A 23,496-nucleotide genomic window follows, 5' to 3' on the forward strand; every position below is an offset into this window, starting at 1 on the left:
TTGTTAATTATTACTTTCCTGTTATTAGATTTATAACTGCTGCAATAAGACAGATAAAAATGCTTACTGCCTTCCATAAATATAAAACATAATTATACAAAGATTACTGAACAGATTATGATTAAACATTTTTTTTCCCTTATTTTTAGGTGAAGGAATGGTTGTGTCTCACCTGCCAGATGCAGCGGGCTCTAGGAGCAACACAGCCCCAAGGAGATGCTTCCGTCAACTCTCAGATACCTGTAAAACCACAACATAAAAACGTCATCAGCCGAGCTGAACCTGAAAAGAAAGATTTGCCTCAAAGGAAACCGTCTGTAACAGCACAGCCAGCTACAGCCGGAGCTGCTAAGAAGCCAGAGGGTCCAAAACAACCCAGCCCAGTTCCTTCTCAGAAGAGGCCACAGGAGCCCCAGAAAACACTGGGTCCTAACAAATCACCAGACCAGATAAGGCAAACTGAACGTAAGCTGAGTAATGCCACAGCACCAACACAGCAAGAGTCAGGAGGCTTCTTTGGTTTTGGAGGTGGTAAAAGTCAACCTGATGCTGCAAAGCCAGCAGAAGCAGTGACTGGGAAAATGTTTGGTTTTGGTTCTTCCATCTTCAGTTCTGCGTCCACTTTGATAACGTCAGCCGTTCAGGACCAGCCGAAGACCACTCCACCAGTTTCTCCCAAGATGTCTCCAGCAAAAGAGATCAAATCCCCTGCTTCTCAGAAGAAAGAACAACAGACAAAGCAAGAACAGCCTCAACAGACTAAGACACCTCCATCAGTCCAGTCTAAAGTGGGCAAAGCTTCGTCGGAGCCTCACAACGTTGCAGAGGCCTCCCAAGTCACTGTCAAACCAGGCCAGTCTACTTGTCCACTCTGTAAGGTGGAATTCAACATGGGGTCAAAGGATCCACCTAACTACAATACCTGCACCGAGTGCAAGAACACTGTCTGTAACCAGTGTGGATTTAACCCTATGCCAAATGTGTCAGAGGTAAGTGGGATTCACTCAAAGTGTGTGTATTAATGATTTAAATTTTTAATAATAACTACATGTTATATAATTTTCATTTAAACATATATTGGTATTCGAAAATGTATTTTGTTGTGTACCTAAATTAAAATGTAGAAATACATACATACTGCCTTTCATTGTGCTGAACTATTTCATTATACAAACCCTTTAACGTTTTGCAGACACAATCAAAATAATTTTGTTTTCCAACTTATCCCCTTAGGTGAAGGAGTGGTTGTGTCTGACTTGTCAGATGCAAAGAGCTCTCACAGCAGCCGAATCAGTAGTACCTCCACTGAAGAAACCCCAGGCATCACCCAACAATGTGCCCCCACCTGCTTCTGCCCCAAAAGACGCCACTGCATATCAAAAGCAAGACATTGTTTTCCCACAAAAACCTGAAGTGCCAGACAAAAAACAGAGTGACAGTCCAATACCAGGTGCACCACAAAAGAAAGAATTTACACCCTCGTTTCCATTGGACATTACCCAAACATCAACTACTGCCTCAACACCTGCAAAAGAGGTCTCAACCTCCACTGCACCTCCCATCAAAGAGACAACAGCAGTAGTTTCAGACCTCAATAAACCACTGCCAGTTCAAGCTCATCCTGTCAACACAGATATTGAAACTTCTCTCCAGAAGAAAAAGGATAACACTCCACCAAGTTCTCCTGCACCTAAAGAAGTATCAGAAAAGAAAGAGGAGAAAGCTAAACTTGTTCAGATATCAGCTGATCAACCACTCACATCATCTGATGAAGTACAGCCACCAAAAGCCCTAGACAAAGAATCAAACTCTGTAGAAGCATCACTTGCCAAATCTCCTCCCCCAGCAGAACAGCCAACAAATCAAGAATCAGGAGGTTTCTTCAGCTTTGGTAGTCCTAAATCTCAGCGTGCTGCCTCAAAAACAACTGAAGCTGTGACTGGGAAGATGTTAGGATTTGGTTCATCCCTCTTCAGCTCAGCATCCACCATGATAACATCTGCAGTCAAGGAGGAGTCCCGCACAACACCACCCAGTTCCCGCAAAATGTCTGCCCCAGCTCAAGTCTCTGGCAATGTATTATCATGGCAGATTTCTCCAAAGAGCAGCCCGCCAGTTTCTCCAAGGATGACTTCAGCAAAAGAGGCCAAACCACCATCTGCTCCGAAACCACATTCGGAACAGATTACAGACCAACCTCAGCAGGCCAAGGCTCCTCCATTAGAACCGGCCAAAGTGGAGCCATCAGAGCCTGCAAAACCAGAAGCCTCTCAAGCAACTCCCAAAGTGGGCCTGTCTACTTGTCCACTCTGCAAGGCAGGACTTAACATGGGCTCCGAAGAGCTTCCCAACTACAACACCTGCTCTGGATGCAAATCCACTGTCTGCAGCAAATGTGGATTTAGTCCTATGTCAAATGTAACAGAGGTAAAAAAATTAGTACTTCATGTTGAATTCATTTTGTCATTCGGCATTTCTGGTCTGCAGACAGTTAATTAAAAGTGTTCTGATCTCTGTTCATTTGCTAGTGAGTCACAGGTTTAATTTTTGGTTGGCATTTTTAAATATAAGTACTGTAAAATTGTTTTTTTTTAAATTGACTTTCCTTGTTCAAACTTTATGTCCATTTAATTACATTTTATTGAAAATTGAAATTTGTTACTCCAATCTATTTTGGCCATACAACAAAGTGCTGTTTTGAAAGTTTATTATTACATGTAAAAAAATGCAAATAATGGTACTCATGTTCTGGTTTTGTTTTTCAGGGGAAGGAATGGCTTTGTCTCAACTGCCAAATGCAGAGAGCACTTGGAGCTTCTGAACCTCTAGGCCTTCCCATGATAAAACCCCAACCTTCACCAAGCAAAGACATCCCTGCCACCACACAGAAGAAGGAGACCCCAATGTCCACTTCGCAGGAGGACATCCATAAACCTGCCACACCCAAAATTGAGCTTGTTTCAACCGTCAAAAAACCTGAATCCCCAGCACTTAGTGGACCAACAAAGAAAGATACCCCTGCAGCTGCTTCATTGCCTGACAAAACTGTTCAATCCACTACCCCAAAGACTGATGTTTCACTGGCTTCACAAAGGCCTTCTGGAGAGACGACCAAAGGACAACGTAATATACCCCCACAAGACTCTGCAAAAGCTATGACTTCTACTGCTATGTCTGCTCCTCCAACAGGTCCAGAGGCAGTAAAGCCACCCCCACAACAGCCTCCAGACGCTGGTACTTCTACTGCTATGTCTGCTCCTCCAATAGGTCCAGAGGCAGTAAAGCCACCCCCTCAACAGTCTCCAGAAGTTGGTACTTCTACTGCTATGTCTGCTCCTCCAACAGGTCCAGAGGCAGTAAAGCCACCCCCACAACAGCCTCCAGATGCTGGTACTTCTACTGCCATGTCTGCTCTTCCAACAGATCCAGAGGCAGGAAAGACACCCCCACAACAGCTTCCAAAACCTGGGACTTCTACTGCTATGTCTGCTCCTCCACTAGGTCCAGAGGCAGGAAAGACACCCCCACAACAGCTTCCAAAAACTGTGACTTCTACTGCTATGTCTGCTCCTCCACCAGGTCCAGAGTCAGGAAAGACACCATCACAACAGCTTCCAAAAGCTGGTATCTCCCCTGCCCAATCAGTATCACCAGCAGCTCAGCCTGCAAAACAGGCATCAGGAGGCTTCTTTGGTTTTGGTAGTCCTAAAGCACAGCCTACTGCAGCAAAGCCTGCTGAGTCAGTGACTGGAAAGATGTTTGGCTTTGGGTCATCTTTCTTAAGCTCTGCATCCACTTTGATAACGTCAGCTGTCCAGGATGAACCTAAAACTACACCACCGACTCCGCGTAAGATGTCCACAACAGCCCATGTCTCTCCTAGAACAACACCGCCAGCTTCTCCTAAAACGTTACCTGCAAAGGACACCAAGTCACCGTCTGTCCAGAAAACTGAAGAGAAAAAAACAGAGAAACCTCAGCAGGAAAAGACTCCTTTAACAGTACAAGCCAAAGTGGACAAAGCTTCATCAGAGCCCCTTAAAACACCAATAGACATCCAAGGTGCTTCAAAAGTAGTTCTGTCCATATGTCCACTCTGCAAAGTCCACCTCAACATAGGATCCAAAGAGCCTCCCAACTACAACACCTGCACAGAATGCAAGATTAAAGCCTGCAACCAATGTGGATTTAATACAATGCCGGTTGTGTCAGAGGTAAATCACTGTCCCCACAATTGTTTTGTTTATTTTATTCTCACTTTATTTATTGATTGATTTAAATTAGCATTTAACAAATATTGTTCAATGACCAATAAGTTGCAAGGTTTGAATAGCTACTGTAACATTCAAGTTGATGCTGATAATTTAAGTTTAAATCAATAATATCAAGTTGTACTTAACTGCTTAAATAAGAGTTTTATTGTAATACCGCACAAAGTCTTTGCCACTGAAAAACAACTTACATTGGTTTCCTCACCTCATGCTTTGTTCAGCGGGTTTATTTAGTGCATTATATTAGTGATTATAAATGCCAGACCCACGTCTTGAGAATAAACAGATTTTATCATTACAATTCAGATTATCATTTATATTAATTAAAGACAAAAATGTTTGATGTGGTTAAATATCCTTTTTGTAATCACTTTAAATTTGTCCTATAAAATTGTTGCTCCTTGGTTTTTCAAAACACTGTGTTCTTGCTTTGTTTAACAATGCTTTGAAAATTGTATTTCACTCTTTCCAGGTAAAGGAATGGCTTTGTCTGAACTGCCAGATGCAGAGAGCCCTAGGAGCATCTGAGCTGACTGGAGATCCTGTTGTGAAACCACAGCCCTCCCCAAGCAAGGTTTTTACGACTCTTGGCTCTGAACAGAAGGTTGTACCAATATTAGTCCAAAAAGAGAAGTCTACAGAATCTACAGCAGTCAAAAAAGAGGCAACTCAAGCAACGCCACAGAAAAAAGAAACCCCCAAAACTGAGGCTCCAGTGCCCACTGCAGTCCAAAGGACTGAGACACCACGACGAGATTCTTTGCCACAGACACAGGTTGTTTCAGGTACTGAACAAGGACAAGGTCTGGATAGGGTTGGCAAGCATCAACCTGATAAAAAGTCCCCACAAGGGCAGCTTTCTCAAACTCTAAAGACACAAGTGATTGCAGGTCTTGCAAAACAAGAAGCTGGAAAACCACAACAGCCCTCAAAATCTGCAACCCCTCCTGCCAAATCTGTACCACCACCAGCTCAGCCTACTAAACAAGAGTCAGGCAGCTTCTTTGGCCTTGGCGGCCCTAAAACACAACCTGCTGCTGCAAAGCCTTCTGAGTCAGTGACTGGGAAGATGTTTGGTTTTGGTTCCTCTATCTTCAGCTCTGCATCTACATTGATAACCTCAGCTGTTCATGAGGAACCTAAAACTACACCACCTACTCCACGTAAGATGTCCACTACTGTCTCTCCTAAAGCTACACCTCCAGTTTCTCCCAAGATGCCACCTACAAAGGACTTTAAACCACCTGCTGCAAAGAAATCAGAACCACCTCAACAGGTCAAGCCTGCTCCATCAGCACAGTCCAAAGTAGAGAAAGTTCCATCAGAGACTTCAAAATCCACAGAAGTGACCCAAGTTGTTCCTAAAGCAGCTCCATCGGAGCCCCCCAAGGCTGCAGAGGCTTCCCAAGTCACTGTCAAACCAGGCCAGTCAACCTGTCCGCTCTGTAAGGTCGACCTCAATTTGGGCTCCAAGGATCCTCCCAATTACAATATGTGCACTGAATGCAAGAACACTGTTTGCAACCTTTGTGGATTTAACCCAATACCTCATACAGGAGCGGTGAGTGCAATACATTTAATTTCACTTTTTTTTTTTTAGGTCTGGCCCTGATTTCCAACTCAAACTGTTCCATTTTATTATTGCATTACATTACATGTCATATAGCTGATGCTTTTATCCAAGGCAACTCACAATTGCTATGTATGTCAGAGGTCGTACACCTCTGGAGCAACTAGGGGTTAAGTGTCTTGCTCAGGGACACATTGGTTGATGTATCACAGTGGGAATCGAACCCAGGTCTCCCACACCAAAGGCATGTGTCATCCACAGCCACTGGGCTTCATTTTAATTTTACTGAACCATGATTAGTGCAGCACTTTTAGTATTTGTGTCTGATACTGATCAGCAAAGCACTAGTGAGGGCACCTCAGAATGACAGAGAAGCACACTTTAATCCATATGCACTTCTGTTTCAACACCATTCAGAGCTGAAGTATAGCACTGTTGCATTGGTGATTTAGTGAATATAGAGTAAAGAACAATGCAGTTGAATACAAGTCCTCATTAAGATATTTAGGTTTCATGGTGTCTATATTCTCCTCACTGCTTTTGTTTAGCACTAATGTCCTCTTCATCTAAAGAAATGTGAACATGTTCAGCTTCAGTAAATCATGTTGCTGTTGGTACATGTTTTGGTTTAATGTCAATAGTAAAACACAGCATAGCTCTTTGTATTATAAGCTGCCTTATGGTTTGTGGTGTGTAACATACAGTACGTCAGAGATGTCTTGGTTTGCCTTTCGATATTTGAGCATATAAATGACATAAGTAGTAATAGTATTATAGTTTATGAAAAGGTTCCAAATACTAGTTTTGTATTATAAAGTGGATATAGTTGTTATTGTTTTTGCTGTTTGTCATCAATTCTTTTGTGTTTAAGAGCATCTTCTTTTGGGTTGGCGTGAGGAAGCAGTACCATTGATATTTAGTACTTTTTTGTCTATTTTTTAGGATACTCTTCAGCAGTGTAAAGGGATGGGAAAACTGTGAGAGTGGCTGTAATACAGCCTTTTCTTTCTATTGAACATGTAGTGCACAATAGGATGAATTTTACCCCACTGTTGATTTGATTTCTTGGCAAGAGCTTGAACTGAAAATGAATTACAAGTCTGGTGGAATGATAGATGAAGGTGCCACAGCATAGAAACTATACAGAGATCTTGCTTGAATTGGTTTTCAGAGTGTGACTTAGAACAGAGGTCTGTGTGCAGCTAATTAATGCAATCTTTTTTAATTATTCACCTACTGAGAGAGGTCTCAAACTAAATTTGAAAACACATACTGAATTACAGGCTTTGTGGTAGCTGCTATCTGTCGCCCACTAGAGTGGCCAGAGATACTACATAACGGCTCATAAGAAACACGGATTCAGCAAATCTGCAGCACTGAAATGTATTATAGTGATTGAGGGTTGTGCAACAGCATTGGTGAGATGGGATCTGCTGCCATAGCAGGCCAGGGAATCTCCAATCCTTGTGAGAGTACTGAGATGGCAAAGCCCTGTGATATGCCAATAAGCAGAGGTGAAATAGATTAAGTCCAACACAACACGGAACAGTACATTAGAGCAGCAGACATTTCCTTTCAGGCCATCTGCTCTCTTACAGATCTGTGGCTCCAGATAATTTAACAATTCCCCCTTCCTTTTATGTGGGTGGCAGTAGCACACGTGCACACCTATGCATGCAGGTCATTGTTGAATGCACCCTTTGTAGCATTTTCATAACCTATATGTTAGGTGCAGTATTCCCCTGTGGGGTTGGTCTGTTTTTCTGCCAAGCAATACTACAATAGCAGTTAATGCCCTAACTATCGTTTTAGATGGGTTTTCTCAGACCCATCCAACAGGATTTGGTGAAAATATTGTAGGTTTTTTATTTTTCTCTTGATTGTTTTAATGGTCACTTTAAAGGGACTCAATTGACACCACGCAAACATTTATGATGTGGGTACAATTCATTAATGTTCCATGTCAGTCATGTTACCAATTAGGTAATTTTTAACGTGAGATCTTATTAAAAATGATACAAAGTTGGTTACATTAAATCCCAAAAATATGTAATAGGACATTTATTAAAATAATGTGACCTTTCATTCCATTTTTAGCAATAGTGAATTCCTAGTTTCTATGAAAGACCAAGTATTTTTGGCTGACAGTTAGTCTGAAAATGGGGATAACGTTCTTTCTGTAAACTCTCAGTAAACAGCTAAACTCATCTCTGTGATTGAGTGGCTGTGAGCATTATTTTTTCTCATGTTATCATTTCTGACTTCAATTTGGTTTCCCAGAGATAGATTACCACACACACACCCAAATGGCACATTTTTGTGGCGAAATATACAAATAGAAATAGATTAGATGTGCCTCTTATGTAATTGACGCTTCTCACGTTTCTTGTGAACACCAGAGCGGGGGGAGAGCCTTAGGGTAGAGGTTGAATGGGGGAAGGGACAGTGTGGATTATTGCTGCTGTGTGTACAACATAGATTCATTCCTCTTAATGGCCGTGAAAAACAGAAATAGCTTTGCCTCAACACCACTGGACATGATGAGCCGCCATGCTTATTGCTGTCCTACAATCTGCTTTATCCAAAGGGGCTGTGCCTGCCAGTTCTCCATCTTGAATGTGTGTGGCTTTTTAGTAGAATTGCAGGGATGCCTCCTTTTAAAATACAAAAATGACTTGTAAGGGTTCGAGAAGGCCACTTTAGGCAAAGTGAGTGCCGGAAGCAGGTCTATCCATTTTTTCTTTTTCTGCTTCAGCTGATGCCATCAAAAGCCTGAGAGTAACTGTTGTCTGATAAGTAGGACACACGTGTGTCATGCTTTGCCAGCTAAAGCTTTGTGTGTGACAGACAAGGCAGCGTCATAGTTCCTCAGTAATTTCCATAAAATGTTACCACTTGGCTATATCCTTCACTTGAAATTGATTTAGTTGCAAAAGCAGTCTTTGCCTGATACTTTGTCCTAAAATATTAGTTTATTGTAAGATCAATTGGACACATTAAAGGTAAAAACAACTTACAAACAGTGTGCAAAGCTTTCATGAGAGACAGATTCATGACAAGATGCAATATTCTTGACGCATATTGCCAGCAGAATAGAAAACCTGCAATGTGACACTTGCGGTTTTTTTCATCAGCCTCAAAGTTTGATATTTTTTACACACATCACATGTGTGAGATGCATGTAGGCCAGACAAACACAGACCGTTGGCCTCATTATAAGGAGGAGACACTCCCTCGTGTGGAGTTTTAAAATTGTCACTCTGAGAAAATATATATAAGTCCTGCCTACCTACTCCATCACTACTTTTTTCATAGCCTCATATGAAATGCACATAAGACTAACAGTGATACAATTGAGTCAACTTGTGCTTTAGACATGATGCTGCAGTAGAAGATTGTAATAATAATAATAATAATAATAATAATAATAATAATAATAATAATAATTTTGACTTATATAGCGCCTTTCACAAACCCAAGGACGCTTAACAAACAGGGGGGGGACTATAGATTATAGTCTCATATGTCTATAGTCTCATACATAAACAATGAAGTCATTGTATATATTTACTGCCACTGCGCTCAGTTCTTTGTCAGAGTTTGATGTTTCATGGCATTTGGGAGGTTTTGACACTTATCCCTCAAGCTGCAATGATTTCCCTTATTATGAGAAAAGGATGTTGCTATTTTGAAACATGCTGGGGCCTTCGATCAGAAGAAAAGGAATAGGACCTTACCTAAGAGGTATAACTTTGGTAATATACTTCCTAGTGTCTTTGTTTTTTATCTATACCACGTCCTCTTCACTCTGTTCTACCCCATTGTTCACCCCATTTCATCTTGCCATCAACACAAAGTTTGCTGATGTGCCGTTTATGTGATTGGAAAAAGCAGAGAGTGTATTTCCTTGTCTTTAGAATAAAGCACTCTGCTTATTGCAGATTAGTAGTTCAACGTTCTCTATTATCAGAGGACTTGATTTATGAGGAGTTCTGCCCTGTGGGGGGCCACTGAAAGCCAAGTATATTGGCCAGCTACAGCTTGTGCCAAAGGCATCTGCCAGAAAATCAATGGGAAACTTACCAGCTCCACCATCAACATCAGGAAAGCACTGAAGAGAGACTGAGAAATAGTGGTGTAGTCCACAGCTCAAAGGCCATCCTTTCAGTCTAGCTATTATATAGGATTGCTTCTTTAGTGGGAAAATGGCTGAAAGGCTTTCCTGTTAACAGCAGTTTAATAGATGTTTGGGCATTTGAATCTTAGTTTTAATTTACAATGTCTTTGTTGTACCACACCTGTCACATACCCAAAGCTGATTGATAAACAGCAATGATTTGCAACAAATCAACACCCCTGTGTCTTTTTCAGAGGCAAATATTTATTTCCAGGATCAGATGTCCATAATTCATGGAGGAATGTGCCAACTGTGTATGTAGGATTTGAATACAAATAAACACTTGCATGGTGTTTGAATGAAGGTGTAAAATATATAGCTATCTCAAAATGTCATGATTTGAAGGTAATCTGTGCCCTATGTGAATGGGGTCTTTTCCTAAGGAGTTGCATAACTGCAGAATGTGTCTTGCTGTGGATAAAGTGAAATGGGCATTTCTTTGTAAAGCTCAGCAGATCCAGCCTAATGCAGCACGCCTGTGTGTCAAGAGCATAATTTCCTGACTGCTGTTATTGTGAAGGTTTGGTAATCCAGCTCACAGGCTAATCTTGGGGAGCAGCCTCCCCCACAGCTCTCTGCTCGGGGCTCCTGCTCTTTACTCATAAAACAGATTTAATTAGACAAAAGGATGATGGCAACTTTCCAAACACTGTGGTTCTGATGCACGGCTCTGAGACTGAGATTGTGAGGCAGTGACTGGCACTGGACAAGAATGTGATGTGATTAGGTCTTTTTGTTGACTGAGATGTTTTTCTATTTTATGTTGTATTGCAGTCTGATTTAGTTTTAGGTTAAGTTTACATGAGTTATCAGATGCAAGAATGGCCCAGTGGTTATACCATGCTGAAACTTGGACATGTGGCAATTGCAGGAGATGGAGTACACAGTAGACCAGCAGAAAGAATCAGGAATTCATTGCCACGGCTCAGCCATCTGCAAACACTGCTGTTTGATCGTTCTTCATCCGTCTTTCCTGATAGACTCTTTTTAAGTTTGTCCTGTACAGGGAAGCAGAAGAGAATAGGCCACAATGTTGGATTTTAATGAGTTATGCAAATTTGGGTTTTGACAATCTTGCCATTTTTTACAACCTGTGTATTGTTAAAACTTGTTAATTTCAGTCTTCAATTCTCTTCAGTGACTGAAAATGAATTTAGGTAACCAGGTTTTTCATAAAGTAAGTGTGTGACGCAATTGATCAGTGGAATGGCAATAATAGAGATGATAAGAATGTTAATATCGACTGTAATTATGTTTATTTACAGCTCAGTCTCTCTTAAGAAATTACCAAATTAATTTGATCTATGTTCCTCATGATTATTTTTTCTCAGTTTCTTTTTTCTTATGTTAAACAGCTATTTTGTATATGTTTCTGTATGTATTGATTTTTTCATATTAATGTTTATTATGTTTGTTCATGTATGCACCAACCACCAAGGCAAACTACATATAAGCGTTACGTACTTGGCAATAGTCTGAACATGGAACAATTAGTTATTATTTGTGATCTTTTATATATTGCCATACTGTCTAAAAGTATGGGTTGACAGCTCAGGATTTTATCTACAAAGAAAGACAAGATTTTGAAAAACATTTTCCCCTAAACGTCAATAATATACAGATATTTTTATTTTCTTAGCTACAAAGATAGCATCAGTGCACATGAGCTGCCTCTGATAAGGGCATTGTGGTGGGTCTATAAGATGATCAGTAAAATAGGAAGAGCTGGAATTTGTGATTACTAATAATTGATTGCTGATTAGAATATGCATGCGACAGGAGCACAATGCTTGTCAGCTGTGATTACATCCTGCAAGCGGGATAGAGGTGAAGGAGAAGTAGAGGGATTAACCTTAATAAACATCAACTTTATTTATTTAAGAAGTACTTATTCGTAAGCTATTCTGTATTGAAGAGGAACTAGTTGCAGTGTGCGACAGTGTCAAAACTTTTTACAAAGAAAAATAAATGACCCCTTATTAGGATTTAGCTTTTATGTGGACCCATGCATTTTAGCAATAAGCAATGTGTTGCATTAATATCACTTCATTTATCAAAGAGTGAATAGTAGCTGTAATTATGTTTGCCATGACTCTTTCTCAGACAGTGAAAACATTTTTAAGAAATGCAGCTATTGCTGTTGCCCATAGTCTCAGGAATGAATATGAGCATTTATATTTTCAGCCATGCCTTAATTGTAATGGATGTATGATATGTTGTGCTATACATAGCCTTTAGTAGGACAATAATACAAATTGCTGTGATTGTGTCAGTTTAGACCAGTCTTTTCTTATTTTGAAATGTTCCCTCTGCCTTGTCGTTCTGTGTAGCAGTATGATAACAACAGGTCTTTGCAGTGTGATATTTTAGGCTAGTTCTTGGGAACGCAGATGAAATGTCCATCACAGCTGGATTGCAGGAATAGGCTTAAGTAGGCCAGGGTATGACATAGGGCTGATTACTTACTAAAGCCCAACTCAGCACATGAGCCTGTGAACTGCATGCATCTTATTGTATTTCCGTCACTGCTTCCTGAACCAGTGGAAATTTCCGAGACAAAATGTATGTTTAGAGACACATCCAGATACTTATTCTGTTTGTAAAGTGCATGAACAATAGTGTGCACATTTGGCAGTTATGGTTTCATACAACATAATAAATGTGTATAGGTTCTAATACTTTATCTCATGGGTACAGCAATTACAACTTAATGTTTCACAAACAGGATATCTGTGCGATGTAATCTACTCTGTCCTGTGTATCAGAACTGTTCTCTTTTGCTTTGCAGAGGCAGGGACGTTGCTGTCATTTGGTCTGCTTTAGGTTGCTACAGACACATTGCATTTTCTAATGATAGCTTAAAAGCCTTCCTTTCCTCCTTAACTGTCCATTAATGGAGCTAAGGTGTGATAAGAAATGTGCCTTCAGAGGATTACATTTCGAAAGTAATACCATTGGTAATAAAAAGTGATTAGTTTTTTGCAAATTAAGCATTTTTATTGCTATCTCACAAGGGTTGTAAGTTTTGGAATGGCAACAAGCATGTTAATGTTAGGGATCACAAGCCTCTATTGCAAATAGTATTTGTTGTTGATATTTCTGTGTAAATGCTCTGGTTGTTTGAATTATCCAGCAACGAGTGCAGGATGAAGATTGAATCTGTATTACTTTGAGTGCTATGGTATTACTCCGCATGAGCACAAGTCAAAGATATACTATGCCACTGCAATGCACAGCAATACCTCATTGCCTTGGAAAATATGACATTATGCAGTTAGTGTGTTATTTTAACTAGTATTTTACTTCTTCCATTTTACCTCATTTCAACTTTAAAGGTACAGTCTAAAACCAACATTTGCCCCCTAAAAAAGTAATTTGAGCCTGCTATCACTTACTGTGCAAGTTCAATGACATGTATTTTAATACTAAGACTAGACACCAGACAAATGTTTTTGTTTGTTTTGCTTGTACTTGTAAAAAATGTAGTCAAATGTAGAGGTCTTTTACAAAGTATTAAGTCTACTATCCTTAAATGAGACTTGTTAAATGAGACAGTTTTACAAAACTGGAACTATGTTACAATGGAACTACCACTTCATTCTAATCGAGCTACTGATCAGGCTACTTTTCAGATTTTGCTTAGACAGAGTTAAAAACACTGATGAACTTTATCAGTTAAACAATAAAAAAAAAAATTCATCTTCTGTTATGATTCAGTCTTTCTACTCCATTATCACTGTTATTATGCCCATAAATCAGAATAAAGTTACAAATAGGATTCAATCAAAATGATAAGTGACCTTTTGATACTTTTGTTTATTACCTTTCTGAAAAGTAGAGGGCTGGCCCTAATTAATGCTGTGCTTCTGCAGAGCACACACAAACACACACACACACACACACACACACACACAATTAATGCATTGGAGAAAATACATTGTTTGTTTCATATATATTTCTTATATACTTCTAAAAAATTAACAAACGACTGTTATAATTTTGTACTTTGACAATTTCCATACTAAAAAGCACATGTGATTGCTTTTGGTAGTTTTTTTTCGAAAATGTTGATTTAGTCAGACCTTGCATCAAGAATATTACCATTTATTGCAAATGCAATGAAAAGGCTCTGCTTTTGCAAATAATATCTCAAAATAGCAACAAAACATCCACAGGGAAGAGATAATCCAGCCTTATCAAACACATACCAGAACAGTATGGTTAAGTCAACAATACCACACGTTTAGCATGTAACGAAGATGGTTTAGTGGTGGTGAGAGCTGAAACAGGAAATTGCACTGGCATGAGTGTATCAGCTTAATGACAGGGAAAAGTGGCAGTTACAAAAGCCACAGCTGTGCTGTTTACCCGTAAGTTAGTTTCACTCAATTCACACATTTCACAATAAGCCCTGCTTTTCTTATTCTCTTTAATGAAATAACCATCTAGGCCTCTACTTTGAGTGGTGATCTGATTAGAAATCTGCAAAATGCTGTTTTAGCATCAACTGAATATACAATTTAAAGTCTTCAATTGTATATGTGATATGATACAGAAAAAAAAAAATACTAAGTTGGCCTATATGGTGTTTACATGTAAATCTTGGAATAGTGTGTTTCCTAATCATGTGTTGTGTTTGTTTGTTTGATCACAGAAGGAATGGCTGTGTCTGAACTGCCAGACTCAGAGGGCTTTGTCTGAACAGCTGGGAGACTCAGGAAAAATGCCCCAGCTTTCATTTGTTTCTGCCAAGCCAGAGACCCTGGAAACACCTGCAACCAAAAAGACAGATCGCAAAACTTCCCCTACAATGTCAGAACCTACACCTATGGCCACAAAATCACAGCCAACACCTGTCATCATCAAGGCAGTACCAACAGGTCCAACTCCAAAAGCAAAGGTGGAACCTACATCTGTTACCATGGAAACCACGACTACAGCAGATTCCGCACAAATCGAGATTGACACCACATGCATACCCACAATAGGAAAGATTGCATCTGTTACATCAGAAAAAAAACCTTTAGCAGCATCCACAGCAGGACCCATTATACCCACTGTGGCCACTGCACAACAGACAGCAGTAACACCAAAGATTGAATGTCCAAACACAGATGTTCCCAAGATTGTAACAGTGGAAAATACAGAAAAGGCAGTGAAAGTGGAGCTCAGTGAATTTCACAAAGCTCAAGAATCTAAACCTGATCTTCCAAAAGTCAAAGTTGAAGAAATTGTAGCTGCAGCTTCCTCTTTCCCAGTGACTAAAGCTACAGTTGCACCCGCCTCCCCTATTGCTGCAGAGGTTTCTATGGCTGTAGTTTCCCCATTGCCTGAAACAAAGCCAGAAGTGTCTGCTTCACAGAAGACTATTAAGGGAGTACAGCCTGATGAATATATCAAACTGACAGAGCCAGCAAAACCTTTGGAGCAAGTTGAGGTGCAACCAAAGTCACAAGAACCCCAACTTGTATTGGAGGTAGAACAAGTCACAGCAGCTGAGAGCAAGGAAAGGGCATTATTGGTTGAAAAGATGATTGACATCCCCTCAGCTCCAGGGACACAACCAGTATCTACAAAAAAGATCATCATAAAAGTAAGAATGTGTCCTCCTTATTAAAACAAAATGTTTTTGTTTTTATTATTGACATAATACAATCAATATTGTGTAAAACAAAAATAATTAGATACTATGAAGAAATGCTGCCATCCTGGCTATACTGTACTTCCCTATATTACTTAAATTTTTGACAAATTCTGTCACATTTTTGGCTGCAAAACTGGCAAACTATGTGTAGCCTTTTTCTAACAGTATGGCAGGTGCACCAATAATTATTTCATCCATAATGTTGTTGGTTATTTCTCGCATATTTTCACCATATGATGACATTATGTTGATTAATGTGACACAAAACACTAATGATGGACTTTGTAGGACTGTGGAAAGATCCTTCAACTAGGCTCTGGGGTTTCAATTACACTGATTAACTCAAGAGCAGCCTACATTCTCTTTAGCTTGTTTGCATTTCTAGTGCAGTAGAGGATTTCGTATTGCTTATTTTTTGTTGAAAATACTTGAGTAAATGATGCATCTTCCCATTGCATTAGACCATTTTCAGACATACTCTCGCTACAAAAACATTGAAAAAAACAGGTAAAATATTGGGTTGTGTATTTTCCAGAAAGTCAGTTTTTTTCATTTACGGTACCTTGTTTGTTTTACATTTTCAGGAGCAAGATGAAGTCAAACAAGAGGCAATGGAAGAAGGAACGGTCTCCCTACTTACAGGGCAGGTTAAATTGGAAAAAACTGTTGTCTCTGTGACATCTGCAAAGCCTGAATTCAAAGCAAAGGAGCATGATGATGACCAACCTCAGATTTTACCTATATCACAGGAATTAAAGGATGGGCAGGTGGTTGGTGACACACATAAAAACGATGTAGATACAGATTCATCCATTCCAGTAAAGGAGGAGGTTAAAGCTGAGAGAAGGCGCCTAAGTTTCCAAGCAATGGTTGAGAGCAGTGAAAGTGAGGTCACACCCTCACCAAAAGTCCAGAGGAGAAGGCTAAAGGTCAGCAATGTTTCATCCAGCAGTGAGGACATAAAAACTGAAAGCGCTGACTCCTCTATAGAAGATGAAGAATTCATCCGCAAGCAGATAATGGGTATGGGTGATGAGGAAGAAATGTCTTTTTCAGAAGATGACAAAGAAAATAATTTAGAAGATGAGAAAGCTATTAAAGAGGTTGATAATGCTTCAGTGGCAGTCAAATCACTGTCAAGAAAAAGTAGCACAGAGAATGAAGAAAGCGCAGCCAGGAAAAAAGTATTCACGAAAACTGACACTGCAACTACCCAAGATGTTCCTGAAACAGTACCCAGCACGAATTTTAAGAAAGCTATTTCAGTCACGAGACAAAGACAAAGCACTGATGAAGAAGTAGAGAGCATCACCGAATCCCTGTCAAAGGGGTCGTCTAGTGTTCATGTATCTAGCTTTACCCCAGGATCTTCACCCACGTCCGCTTCATCTCTGGAGGAGGATAGTGATAGCAGCCCCAGTCACAAGAAAGTCAGTGGGGACAAACATCATCGCAAAGGTAGGCACAGGCAGCCAACCCAACCTCTCCCCACCATTGAAGACTCTTCTGAGGAAGAGAAGACTATGGGGGGAGAGAAGTCTAGGAAAGACAAATATGAACAAAGAGCCACTGGCCAACCACTGTCTCCAAATGAATATGCTTCCTCCACGGAGAATTTGAAACAAGTCACTGTAATGGATGAAAGCAGTAGAACATCTGGCTCTGAGTACTCTGCCAGTATAGAATCAGAAGCAGAAGCTAGACAAGCTGTGCAGAGAGGACGTAAGCCTTCACTAACAGTGATCCCATACACTCCTGATCCATTTGAAGAGGATTCTGTGAACAAATTATTGAAGAGTGCCGAAGAAGCATATGAGGAAATTATTCAAAAAACAAAAGCTATTCCAGGGGAGAGTCCTCCTGATATTGAGCCACTCTATGGAGGAATGGCAATAGAGGACTATCTATATGAATCCTTAGTTCAGGAGCCTGAAATTAAGCTTGATGAATCGCAAGAGGAGAAATTTAAACAGGACACTAGCTCTGAGTGTCTCAAAAAACTGCGGTCTCCAGAGGAAGTTTATGAGGAGATGATACAGAAAAAGAGAGAATTGATGATGATAGAGCAAGAGTTTCAACAGGCCCAGACAGCCATGGAATCTTCCTCATCAGGGGCTTCAGTCACAGGGCCTCCCTTTGATGAGACCTGTGTTGTGACCATGCCCATGGAAGAGACATCCCTCATAGAACAAATTGATATACCTCATGCAGCCACTGAAACTTCAAGTGAAGTGGCAGTGAAGAAAAAGAAAAGGCCAGCTCCACCACGGCCCACCGAACCCCCTAAGCGGTCTGAGGTGACTGTTGTTCCCAGTACTCCTACTGGATCTATAGGTTTTGTTAGGCCTATGGTTCCTCAAGATCCTGCACTCAAAAAGTCATTGTTCCCCATACCAGACCTCAAGATCACACAGTGTTCATCTGGGGAGGAAGAGGATGACAGTCTTGCAGATGAGTATGCTGTCGGTATGTCTTCGGACATTACCCCCAGTGATGACTCTGAGAGTAAGGAAGACCCATCCATAAGCCCACCTTTGTCTGAAACCGCTGAGATAGAGCCTGTCTGTGTGGTGTGTGAAATTCCAGAGCCAAAACCTATTCCAACTCCAATATCAGCCCCAGAACTAACAGCTACACCCTCCCCTGTATCAACAATGTCACCTCCAACTTCACCAGCCACGCCAGATACCAGTTTGGCTTCAAATGCTACATCTTCATCCTCATTCCAGGCTCAAACACCTCTTTCATCAGATTCAACTCCACTGTCTACACCAACACCTCCAACTTCATTTGTAACCCAGTCACTTCCAGAGATCTCTCCACCATCGCCCGCCACAACTGCATCAGTACCTATTGGGGGCTTAGTCTCTCATCCCACTCCAACCACAGTTATAGTTACAATACCAGATGTGGTGTCTGATCCATCCACAGCTCAAGAAACTGCAATAGATCAAGTTAAGGCTTCTACAGCTGAAGCCCCAAATCCAGCCCTATTGAAAAAGGTAACTCCTGAACCTGTTGTGGTCCAAATGCCAGACTTGGTTTCATCTCCATCTCCAGTGCCTGTGGAGACTTCCGCTGTTATGCAGGTCTCAACACAGAGTCCAGCACCGGTTGTTGTCTCCGCTCAACCTACAACCATAGTTACAGCTTCACCTGTTGCAGTCTCCACACCAGCTTCAACCAATGTTGTTTCTGCTTCTGTCACTCTGGCCTCATGCCCTGGGCCAGTCATAGTCCAGATGCCTGACTTGGTTTCAACTACATCTCCAATCTCTGCACAAACCCCGCTACCAGTTTTAGCACTCATAACTACCCCAGCTCAAGCCCGAACCGAAGTGGTTCATGCAGTCCCTTTACAAGCAGCCATCCCATTAATGAGCCCAGTAGTAATGCCAGCTCCAGTTCAAACAGCCCAGGTGTCTGCACCAGCTCCAGCATCAACTACTATTATCAAAAAGAAGGTACCACCCCCTCCTCCCCCACGGTCCACTTCAGTGACATTACCTGAGCCTAATACAAAGCTGCCACTTGTAAGGACTCTCCAGCATGTCACCCCTTCTATATCCCACACCACAGACAGGGGAACCACAGTGGCTGACCATCCAATTCCCTCCGTAGGTGTGGATAAACAGCCAAGAATGGAGGACATACGACCAGATAGTGTGGCTGTACCTCAAGTAGTGAGCCCAACCAGACAAGGGCATGTTGTCATCATGGTGCCAAGTGTAGAAAATATACCTCTGCTTGGCCAAACCCAACACGATATATCTAGCACAAGGTCAATAGCTGCCACTGTTTCTCTGCCACAAAGTAGTCAAACACCTTCAGAGATACCCAGCACAGATACAGCTTCACCATCCACCAAGGTGTCAGCAGTGTCAGTAGCTTCTGCTCCACCACTTCCGCCTAAACCTATGGCAGGGACAAAAGTTATGAACACAGTAGAAATACCTGTAGCAGATACACCTCCACCACCTCCAATAACTTTATCCAAGCCAGCTGTTTATCCAAAGCAGTTGGTTTCCACTGCAGTGACAATTGCAACAGCAACAGTAGCACAAGTTTCTGATACAACAACTAGCCCTAGTCATACCGCCAAGCCTCCTCCACCCATTCCACCTAAGCCTATATCAATTCCAGCTGGACTGGTTTTCAGCCACAAGCCAGGAGAGAGTGTTAAGCCACCTCCCCCTCCTGTGGCCCCCAAAGCTGCAACACTTCCCAGGACCAAAGAACCTCCAAATGCTCTGTCACTAAGCCTAACACGACCTGTGGAATCTAAGTTGGGTGCAACATCTCCTAAGTCACCTTTGTCTCCTAGACATGCAAAATGTTTGCAAACGTATGTTGTGATAACCCTGCCATCTGAGCCTGGCTCACCTACAGAGGGCATAACAGTCCAGGCACCTGTAAGACAAGGCTCCATCCCATCTACAAAAGTGTCAGGGGTACGGACCACACCTTCAGAGCAGAAAACACCCACTGAGGCATTCTCGGCACAGGCTACAGTTAGGCGAGTGTCTGTCCCAACTGTAAGGTATCCACCTCCAATAATCATAGCTCCAACAGTGGCAGTACAGCAAGTGATACCCTCTGAAGAAGTGGCTAATAAAGTGCAAGCCAAGAGAGACTTTGTGCCACCGACATCTGTAACTGATGTCACAGTAGTGTCATCTGGTCAGGACACATCTATTCAGGCACATAGTGTACCTTTTCCAATTAAAAAAGCATATGTGCAACATCAAGAATTCATTCAGCAACTGCCACCACCTAAAACAATGTATGAGGTCATCACAATGCCCCCAGAGCCAAAGGTTATAATTCAACCCTTAACTGTCCAAGCCACTGCAAGAGCCCAGTCCATACCACTTGTTGCTCAACAACCAAACATAGCCACAGAGGTCATAAATATTCTGCCAGATGTTCCAGATGAAGCACTAGTTCCACAGGCCCCACAACCAAGTGCACCTGTGCAGCCACAGCAACTGACAGATATTACTGTACCACTGCAGCATGAGGTACCTGTAGTTACACTAGTTCCCCAAGATAGACCAGTTGCAGTCCTGTCAACTGTTCTTTATCCACAAGTTTCAACCGACGAAATGCTACACAAAGAACAGGATATGCCTACTCATGTCATAGTCACCGAGCCAGCAATGGTAAGATCACCAATACCAGGAGTGAGTCAGCAAATTCCAGCTCAACAGCAACTTACAGCAGTTGAAGCAGTGACTCACACTATAGAGCAAGAATTGCCTACAATTTTGAATAGTCCTCCTACTATTGCTGAAATCCCATCTGTACCACAAATTGTTCAGCCTTTAGAAGTTCTGCATTTGGTGACAGGGCAGCCATCTTTGCAACAACCACTTCTTGTAGCTGAAGGTTTGACCCTCCCCACAAAATTTGAATTACCTACAGAGATTATTTCAACTGACATTGCTGTTAGAATATCAGGAGAAGCACCAGTATCTGCAGTACCTCATCCCCTACCTGTAGTTGTTGATGTTACTCCAAAACCAGAAGTAGCTAAGTTAATACCGTCTGCAGCTGCAATTGGTGAGGTAACACTATCACCTGTAGTCACAGAAGTCCAACCAATGACAGCACAGCCAGAAGTACCTCATGTTACTTATATTCCACAGGTCTATGGAGCAATTACATCCTCATCAATGTCACCTTCAATGTCACCAATAGAGGTCATAGCATTGCAGCCTGAACGAGATACAACCACAGATATTTTGACAACGGATGTTAATGTAAAAGCTGCAATGCCATCATCAGTGTTGCAGCCAAAGGAGTTGGCTGGGATGTCAATAATTTCAACTGGGGAAACCACCAGTAGCAGGACTTCTATATCGTCCATAGCACAACCAACATACACCACAAGTGAGATTTTTACATATCCTGCAGATTACGAAACACCAATGCAGGTGGTTACGACTGAAGCCTTTGCTGCTACCAGGAGAGAATCCATAACTATGCAGCAGTCATTGCCATTGACACATATTGTAAACATGCCAGCTGAAAAAGATGTTCCTATTGATGGTTATGCTGTTCAGTTCCCCTACAAGAGAGGATCTATTCATTCAACAGAACAAAGACCACAGGTATTAACTTATTCATCTGAATATGATCACCCTCTGGAGATAATAACCACTGAGGCATACACCAGGAGAACATCAATTCCTGCTGCTCAGGACATTCCACATGGTGTATCTGTGGCTCCAGTCACTATCACTAAAATTCAGCAAGAGTCTATTGAAAGCCAAGAGATTCGAGGACCAGAAAAAGTGGTCGCCAGTATGAGTCACATGTATTCATCTTCAATTTCCACCTTAGGCCAGCCTCCTGAAAGCCTGCCTAGCCTGGTCACTCAGGTGGTCACCACTGAGGTCCAGAGGACCACTGTTTCTGTTGTTCATGAAAGACTTCCACAAGTCCCTCATCCCAGTGTAGCAATCACTATACAACCAGACGTAGCTAAAGTCCAACCTCTGCCGAAACAGAATGGGAAGATAATCTACCCTGGTGATGTTATTGATTTGCGTACCATGAAGATTGGCATAAAGATGACTGAACAAGGCATGGACCTGACACCACCTGAGTCATGTCGACAGTCTTTTTCAAGTGACTTTACTGGACGTCAAATCACAGCAGTGCAGCCTGAGATAGTCAATCTTAGTACAGAGATCACCCCTACAACTACACTGTCTGTGGTCACTGACAGCATCACAATTGTCACATGCACAGCCACCATTGCCTCATACAACAACACTCCAGCAGAGAAACCATTAGATTTGCAGGGCTCTGGTATGTCATTGCCCATGCCTCTCACAACATACAAACAATTCGAACCACTAGCTCAGATTGTATACAGACCTGTGAATTCCCAGCCCGTAGTCAGTGCTGTAGCATCTGCAGCTCAAGACATACCCATTAATCTTTCCTTCGGAGCTCTGGTCTCCTCAGAAGGCCAACAGCCAATGATTTCCCCAGCAGCTATCAGCAATGGAGGTCCTGTCCTTTCTCTAGAGGCCACAGGGGCCATGGATCTGTCCAACTACAGACCAGTGAGAGCTATGGTAGCTTTGTCTGACACAAGCCCAGGAGTGGTGACCACTGTTGTAGAGGATGATGGGACTCCAGTCGACCTTACAGCTGGTAGGAGGAGTGTGTGCTGTGATGTCATTTACAAGCTACCATTTACAGGAAGCTGCAGAACACAGTCCCCGGTTACAGCCCAGCCTGACAACCGTTTTGGCTATAGAGATGACCACTACCAATATGATAATTCTGGACTGTATGGTATCAAAGGCATGAATGGCATAAAAGCCTCAATGTCTGAAACCAACCTGACTGAGGCAGGACTGTTCTCCTATGATCCGAGGAATGACTATGACTATCTTACTGGATCTGCAGATGGCGCTATAGACCTCACAGCTGCTAAACTTTCTGCTGGTGAGTATGGGAGAATTTCTGCATTTGTGCATGTTTTTTATTACCATGCTCTGTGCTTGCTTTATAGGCTTGCATTTGATTGTTTTCTCAAGACTTGAAACTTTTATTTACAAAGTCTCTTTAACTTACATTGTTACAGTTCAATATTTTGCATAATGAAGGCATATTTGGTTGTGTTCCCTTACATTTTATTAATTCATGCTTGCAATTGTTTAATTTATTTGAATGTAATGTGCATGGTTTCATTAAATATGAATGCCTGCTTGTTTATCTTGTTTTTCTTTTGTCTTCATACAGATGCATGTGTGTGCCTGCGTGTGCTTCCTCAATATTTTGGTTTTGCATCCTGCTAGCCAAAATGAATGCAGAA

At 41.6% G+C, this 23,496-nt stretch overlaps 1 protein-coding gene across 10 annotated transcripts in view; it reads left to right on the forward strand.

Annotated features, from left to right (window-relative positions):
- The window catches only part of pclob (piccolo presynaptic cytomatrix protein b), a 57,549-nt gene that overhangs the window by 9,808 nt on the left and 24,245 nt on the right, over positions 1-23,496 (forward strand). For 6 of the 10 annotated variants that reach the window (XR_004333247.1, XM_032524471.1, XM_032524475.1 and 3 more), the window contains exons 9-14: positions 150-989; positions 1,234-2,427; positions 2,766-4,214; positions 4,744-5,832; positions 14,673-15,611; positions 16,247-23,126. Coding sequence is in view for 9 of the 10 variants with exons in the window: in XM_032524471.1 (XP_032380362.1) it covers positions 150-989; positions 1,234-2,427; positions 2,766-4,214; positions 4,744-5,832; positions 14,673-15,611; positions 16,247-23,126 (12,391 nt within the window). In the remaining variant the exon portion in view is untranslated. The remainder of the gene's footprint in view (positions 1-149; positions 990-1,233; positions 2,428-2,765; positions 4,215-4,743; positions 5,833-14,672; positions 15,612-16,246; positions 23,127-23,496) is intronic. The other 4 variants (XM_032524476.1, XM_032524478.1, XM_032524473.1 and 1 more) reach the window with 4 other exon arrangements.

The sequence above is a fragment of the Etheostoma spectabile genome, chromosome 8 (genome assembly GCF_008692095.1).
Source record: "Etheostoma spectabile isolate EspeVRDwgs_2016 chromosome 8, UIUC_Espe_1.0, whole genome shotgun sequence".
NCBI lineage: Eukaryota > Metazoa > Chordata > Actinopteri > Perciformes > Percidae > Etheostoma > Etheostoma spectabile.